Source organism: Cebus imitator, unplaced genomic scaffold (assembly GCF_001604975.1).
Source record: "Cebus imitator isolate Cc_AM_T3 unplaced genomic scaffold, Cebus_imitator-1.0 Scaffold14, whole genome shotgun sequence".
Taxonomy (NCBI): domain Eukaryota; kingdom Metazoa; phylum Chordata; class Mammalia; order Primates; family Cebidae; genus Cebus; species Cebus imitator.
In genome coordinates, this window is record NW_016107329.1 from 11213577 (window position 1) to 11221138 (window position 7562).

Here is a 7562-nt window from a genome sequence, read left to right on the forward strand (position 1 = left end):
TTCCCTCCTCACCACGTCTGAGACGGATCGGTGTCAGCTGGTGCTTCTGCAGGTGTGCGTGGATTTGGATGAAGTCCGTGGCAGCCCTTGGTGGTTCCCTCCTCACCACGTCTGAGACGGATCGGTGTCAGCTGGTGCTTCTGCAGGTGTGCGTGGATTTGGATGAAGTCCGTGGCAGCCGTCGGTGATTCCCTCCTCACCACGTCTAAGACGGATCGGTGTCGGCTGGTGCTTCTCCTGCAGGTGTGTGTGGCTTTGGATGAAGTCCGTGGCAGCTCTCCGGTGTGTGGGTCTGCAGTCATCCCATCACCTCCCCACCACGTCCAGCACAGCTGCCTCCTGAAGCTTCACCTATGCTCTGGGTTCGTGCCATGAAGCCCCCTTCTGTGTCCCCATGACGCAGGCCACGCACAGAGGGACTGAAACAACAGGGGCTCCTCTCAGGTTCCATGGGCTGCGTCCCTTCCAGAGGCTCCTCCAGCTTCGGGGCATGGGCGTTCCTTGGTGTCCCTCAGCGTCTTCCTGCGGCCGCCTCACCTGCAGGTAGCCCCTCTGCCTTTCTCCCAGGACACCCGTCACGAGGTTTAGGGCCCACCCTGTAATCCATTACGATCTCATCTGGAGAACATAGTTACCTCTGCACAGACTTTTCCAAATAAAGTCATGTCTTCAGGATCCTGGGACCGAGCGTGAAAAGGGGCCACCTTGGACTCAGGGTGAATCTGGCTCACAGGTTTGCTGTCTTGACAGCTGCCCCAAGTGGGGCCCCCCCACCCCCACAGCACCTGTAGGACTTGCTCTCACCTTGTCCCTCCACTCGAAGGAAACACAAACCCCCCACCTGCTGCCCCTGCACACTGACCACTTCGGCGCTGGGGCCCGGCCGGGTGAGGCCCCTCCTCATAGCTGGAGCCCACAGGCCGACCACCCCCAGCCTGTCCGTGGACTTTTGCTTAATTCCCTGGTCTTTTGGTGCCCGGAATGAAGTGCCAGAGCGAAGAACTAAAGGTGTCAGGGAGGAACGGCTCCAAAGTTTCCTTTTCAGGAGGAGACTCTGCGATGGGTTCTGCGTGTGCTGCTGACTTCCTCTCCCTGCGGACGCTGTCTGCCACGGAGCCAGGGCTGCCCTGCGACCTGTGCGGTCCCCTCTCTTCTGCCTCTGTTGTCTGCAGATGCACAGGTGCCACGCAGACCCCACAGGTCTGTCCCGGTCCTGGTCCAAACCAGGCAGTTTTTGAAAGGCAGCCAAGTGAGGGGTGTCTCCGCCCTGGGGGCTCTGAACTCCTGCACGTGGCCACCCACAGTTAGGGACGAGCTGCAGACGTGGCCCCTGGAATCTGTCTGTCACTGCAGACAGCGGCTCCCAGTCCAGCCTGCGTCCTGCGTCATCCACACCCTCTACCCCACGGTGACATCCGCCCTGAAAGCGCCTCGCTTAACCCAGAAGCCACAGGACATGCCACCCTACTGTCCCCTCTAGTTTTCTGAGATTTGGGGAACAAGGAATTGGGTTTAAAATCAGGAAATATCCTACATGTAAATTCTTCATTGTTCTTGTCCTTCGGTGCAGAGCTACCTCCTGAGAGTCAGCCATTCGACTCTCTTGCTGAAGGCTGAGGGCTGGGGGTGCGTGGGTGTCCCGAACCCAGAGGCAGAGGCGTGTCCCTGTGTGGCAGTTGGAGCAGGGCCTGTGGAGGTCGTGGCCTCAGAACTCAGGCCTTGTGTCGTCTTAGAAAAACGCTTCAACTTGCCGGCCGTCAGCAAGAGCTAAAAACAGGGCGGGAGGATTTACCGTTGAGGAACTTAAGGTCTGAAGTGAAAAACGCTGAGAACAGACTTGCCACCGGTGAAAACCGCAGCGCTGAAACGGAGGCCGTGCCCGGAACACAGCCGCCGGCACTGGGCGTCTCACTCCCTGCCGTGGACAGAGGTCCCCTCCCAGTGTCCGTGCAGCTCGGGGGAATTGCGGTTTGCTTTTACAAGAACGTGGCATGGTCAGAGGCAGCCGTGAGGGCATCCAGACCTGGACTTGACAGGGTTGTTCCGTCCCAGGCCCAGGCAGCCTCTGGTGTGGAGACCCTCCCCGGCCCGCTCGCTCTTCCTAGGAAGAAGACCCTCCTCTGGCCCCCTTGGTCTCCCCAGCTTCCTCACCTGCTGCACAAGCCCCTCCTACAGGCCTTGCCCGTCTCCCGGCCTGTGTCGGTTTGTCCCAGCTCACGTCTCATCCTAAGGACGTAAGCGTCTGTGAGCCGAGCCACAGTCCTCAGCTGAGCTGCAGGGCTCCAGTGCGGTGCTGCCTGGGCTGTCCTGAGAGAGGACTTTGAATGGGGGCAGGACCCTGGGGTCTTCCTGGCACACGGTCTGAGGCTCCAGCCACCAGGCCCCAAGCTCACTCTGCACTCACCAAGGCCGGACGGCTGCTCCAGCCTGCGACGACCAATCGTGCCCTACCTGAGGCCGGCGTCACCCAAGCATCAGCCTCAGACACGGGGTCCCACCCATAGGGGTTCACCCTTGCTGGAGAGGAACAGAAATGGACAGAAGGTCGCTGGGGTGGCCCTGGGCGTTCTGCAGAGAATCAAGGCAGTGAGACTGAGACAGGAATCCCTGCAGGTTAGGGCGGAGGCGCGGGTTCTCCTTTCTGGACCTGCTTCAAGGAATCAATGGTTGCACAACGCCCAACCAATTGCTGTGGGACAAATGTTGGTGCCCCTCCAAGTTCAGAGGTTGAAACCCTAACCCCGAGGTGATGTCTGGGGGAGGTGAGTCTTGTGGGAGGAGATGAGCTCATGAAGGTGGAGCCCCAAGTGGGATCAGTGCCTTTAGAAGGGGCTAAATAGACCAGCGCTCCCTCCGCTGCGTGGCCACACCTCCAGGAGGCAGACACCAAGTCTGTGGGCGTCTCGACCTTGGGCTTGCCTGGCTAGAGCTGTGAGATTAATTTCTGATATTTGAGCCACCCAGTCTATGGTGGTTGTTCTGGCTTCATGGACAGACCAGCAACTAACGTATGTGAAGGTGTGAGTCACTGCCACAGCTGTGGTGTTGACACAGGCGCCCGTCAAGGTGCAGCTCCATGTCGCTTCGTGCTGTCCAGTTTCAGAATGTCATGCCTCCTTGATGCCATCTCCACACTCACAGGAGGTTTTTATTTAGTTCTTAAGATTTTTCTACCCGACAGTTAACTTAGGATACAGGTGTCATAATAAGTTAACCACTTGAATGTTTTCGTTCCTAAGCAGCTCATGTGGGTATGAGTTTCTAAAGCCAGGTTTGGTCTGATGCATCAAAAAGAGGGACACCCTAAGATACATCATGTCCATGGATAAAATGAGGCCAGACACATGTGTGAGTCATCACAGGCTCCTGCCCAGGATGTGTGCATGTGTATGTGTCTACATGTGTGTCTCACCTCCCGCCCAGGATGTGTGTGTGTGTGCCTTGGGGTGTGTGTGTGTGTGTGTGTGTGTGTGCATATCTACATGTGTTTCTTGGTCAGCTTAGGCTGCTTGCTGTGACAAAGTCCCCTACACTGGGTGATGTAAGCCATAGGAGTTTCCCTCTCTTGGTTCTGGGGCAGGAAGTCCGGGATGAAGGCACTGGCAGACGTGCTTCCTGGTGAGGGCTCACTTCCTGATTTACAGACTGCCGCCTTCTCGCTGTCCTCGTGTGGCCAGAAGAGCAGAGCAAGCCCACAGAATCCCATTCGTGGGATCCCCACTCCCATGGCCTCCTCACCTCCCAAAGACCCCACCTCCCAGCACCATCCCCTTGGGGGTCAACATTTCAACACATGAATTTGGGGGAAGGCAAACATCTAGTCCATAAGAATGTGTATGTGCAGATGTGTGTACATGTAGTGTGTATATGTGTGCACGTGCAGCTGTATGTGTGTGTGTAGATGTGTGTGTACGTGTAGCTGTGTATGTGTGTATACGTGTGTGTAGGTGTGTGTGTTTGTATATATATGTACATATACATACCTGAGCATGCACATGCATGTGTATGTAGCTGTGTATATGTGTGTAACTGTGTGTGTATATTAACGTGTATGTGTGTATAGGTAGCTGTGTGTAGCTGTGTGTGTATATGTGCGTGTATGTGTGTATAGGTAGCTGTGTGTGTATAGCTATGTATGCATGTGTACATGTAGGTGTGTGTCTAGCTGTGTGTGTGTGTAGCTATGTATCTGTATGTAGCTGTGTATGTGTGTGTGTGTGTATAGGTAGCTGTGTGTATAGCTGTGTATGTGTGTGTGTATATGTGCGTGTATGTGTGTATAGGTAGCTGTGTGTGTGTAGCTGTGTGTGTATTAAACTGAGTGTGTATCTCACATTACGGCGAGATGCCATAGGAGTCACACTTCTTTGTGTGACAGGGATGAGAGGGAGCCGCACTGCCTTCCCCCTCAGCGAGTGGATGAAGGCCCAGTTGCTTGGGTGCAAGAGTTCACATGCAGGTGTGACAGGTCTCCGCCAGGACAGTGCTTTTTGGACGTGGGTGGGACCCGGGGGCTATCCCTGGTGCTGGGTGGACGCCACTCTGTGGTTCGAGTGCTGCTCTGAACCACACAGAGGAACTTTGCAGCCCTCTGTCCTCTGCAGCGTTCAGTCAGCCTCCAGTTACCAGGCCAGGTGCAGACGCAGAAGTAGAGCTTGTTCTTGGTGCCCTCAGCCCCACAGGGTCCTGGCACTGCCCACCTTGGTGGAAGGATCTCTCCAGAGAGGGGCTGTTCCCCCGACTCCATATCCAGCCTCATAACCTGCAGGTGCTGGGAGCTTTGGCGTCTGCTTTCTGAATCGCAGTGGACAGACTGGGACTTCCGCTCCTGACTTGGGAAGAAAGAATAGGGTCTTTGCTTCCTATGGAGACTGCCTTGGATCACAGAGGGTTCACAGATACCCAGGCCCCTGGGGGCAATTTCAGCCCCGGCTGAACCAGGCTGCGAGGCCCAGGCCCAGTCCCGGGCGATTTCAGCTCTGCCTGAACCAGGCTGTGCGGCCCAGACCAGGCCCTTGGGGGTGATTTCAGCTCTGGCTGAACCAGGCTGATAACTGTGTCAGGTGCCGCGTGAAGCTGAGACGTGCTTTGAGCCCCCACCACGGCAGTGCCAGAGGGAAGGTTTGTCGTGCCCGCTCAGGAGGACACAGGGCCGCAGGGTTCACTCCGCGGCCTCTTACCGTTGGGATCTGAGGCATTTTCAGAGAGGAAGTGAATTAGCCATGCTGAAGGGTTTGTGAGGGAGGCACAGGCACGTTCTGTTGAGGACTGCATGGGGCATTGTGCCCCGCCACAGGTGGGAGCAGGGGTCAAGAGACTGGGGGCTGGGAGGGTTCGGAGGGCAGAGGTTGTCAGAGCACAATGGAGCCGGATCAGGCAGCCGCCTTCCTGTTTGGGGCTTTATTAGAATCAAGCATCTCAGGGACTGGGCTGTCCCAGGTGAAGGGGAGGCCATTACGGGGTGTGGGCACCCCTCAGCTCTGCCCGCTAAGAGGCTCGGCAGCTGTGACAGGCTGGAGGCAGGAGCCCCGAAGGAGGTCAGGAAGGAGCTGGGGAGACGGGGTGCACTCGTGTGACGCCCTGGCCAGGCGAGAACAGTCATGTCAGACAGAATCACGTCCCACCGAGGGGCCCTGACTGGCCAGACGGGCTCCGTGGAGGGAGGGCTGGGAGGAGGCCAGAGCCGGGCGCTGAGAAGGTGCCACGGGAAGCCCTGTGGGCCCAGCGCCCCGAGATCGCTGGACAGTAAAGCCGCCCTGCCTGGCGTGGCTGAGCTTGGCCAAGACCCTGAAGCAGAAGCTCCTGAAGCCGGCGGCAGTGGCTGTGGGGGTGTGAGGCAGCGGGGCTGTCGCTGTTAAGACGCAAAGCTGTGGCTGTCGTGGACCGTGTGAGGCCCGGGTCATCTGGATGGAGGCGGGAACCCCTGTTATCTGTTCTACGTAAAAAGTTTCCCTAAACTTAGCAGCTTGAAACAGCCCTGTTTTACTGACTTATTCTTCCTTTAGTGGATCAGGAGTTCTAAAAGGGCTCAGCCAGGCAGTTTTCTTCACTCAGCAGGGCACTGACCGGTCCTTCACCCGCTGCGTCCTCGCGGGGGCTGGGCCAGGTGTCCCGGGGCATCCCGGGGGCTGCAGTCCCCCGCCCCTCCTCCCTGCCGTTTCACACAGCCTGCCCTCCCCCCGCAGCTGGGTCTCCTCACAGCAGGTGGGTGCAGAGTCGTGGGGCCACCTCGCCAATGACTGGGGCCGTGAGAGGCAGCGGCTGTGTGGAGTCCCAGGCTCACCTCTGCTGCGTCCTGTGGGGAAGCAGGTTGCAAGGCTGTGCCCAGGCTCAGGGGAGGGAAGCGGACTTGGTCAGGCCGAGGTGCCGTGGCCCGGAGCCCAGCCTGTGTGACTCAGCCTGTGTTCGTACGAGCGCTTTGGAATTGAACTGCTTAACGGGAATGTGGGAGAAGCTACACCGAACCCTCAGACGGCACAGGGAACAACTCGTTAGGCACATGTGTACGTGGAATATCACGCAATATTTAAAGCTATGGTTACGTGCATGGAAACGGTTTGTTCTTGGCACTAGGAAGGAGCCAGGAGGCGAGCTTCTCTATCTGTTTCCGTCTCCTTGAGGTTAAAAAGCCCCTAGCAAAAGCTTGGAAGGGGGACACTGAATGGTGACGGTAGCTGTCCCATGGTGGCCAAAATAAATTCAAGGCACTTTTATGTACCTTCCAAATATTTTCTTCAAGCAGCACACATTTCTTTCAAGTAAAAAATCATGTAACAGTGAAGAACACGCGTCGGTCTGACTGAAACACCAGGTGCTGGTGGGAACCAAGTGACACCCAGAGCACTTGGGATGTGGAGGCCCCGCCTGAGTCCTGCCTCTGCTCTCTCCCCAGGTGGGCGGGGGCAGGACGGGAGCCCAGTCATCACCTTCCCCGACTACCCGGCCTTCAGCGAGATCCCAGACAAGGAGTTCCAGAATGTCATGACCTACCTCACAGGCATCCCCAGGTACGTGCACTCAGAGGCTGGCAGACACTGCGGGACGCGGCAGCACCTCTGTGAGGTTTCACTGTCGTGGGGTCTCCGTGACTAAGGGACGAGGCAGAGTGTCTGTGAGGTTTCACCGTCGTGGGGTCCCCGTGACTGTGGGACAAGGCAGAGTCTCTGTGAGGTTTCACCGTCGTGGGGTCCCCGAGACTGTGGGTCGGGGTGGAGTCTCTGTGAGGTTTCACCATCGTGAAGTCTCCAAGACTATGTGAGGTTTCACCGTCGTGGGGTCCCCGTGACTGTGGGACGAGGCAGAGTGTCTGTGAGGTTTCACCATCATGGTGTCCCCGAGACTGTGGGTCGGGGTGGAGTCTCTGTGAGGTTTCACCATCGTGGAGTCTCCAAGACTGTGAGACAAGGCAGAGTCTCTGTGAGGTTTCACCATCGTGGGGTCCCCGTGACTGTGGGACGAGGCAGAGTCTCTGTGAGGTTTCACCGTCGTGGGGTCCCCGTGACTGTGGGACGAGGCAGAGTCTCTGTGAGGTTTCACGGTCGTGGGGTCCCCGTGACTGTGGG

At 57.5% G+C, this 7562-nt stretch overlaps 1 protein-coding gene across 10 annotated transcripts in view; it reads left to right on the forward strand.

Moving 5' to 3' along the window:
* The window catches only part of MCF2L (MCF.2 cell line derived transforming sequence like), a 212943-nt gene that overhangs the window by 128514 nt on the left and 76867 nt on the right, over positions 1–7562 (forward strand). For all 10 annotated transcript variants that reach the window (XM_017502483.2, XM_017502537.2, XM_017502520.2 and 7 more), the window contains one exon: positions 6893–7007. In XM_017502483.2, the coding sequence (XP_017357972.1) occupies positions 6893–7007 (115 nt within the window). The remainder of the gene's footprint in view (positions 1–6892; positions 7008–7562) is intronic.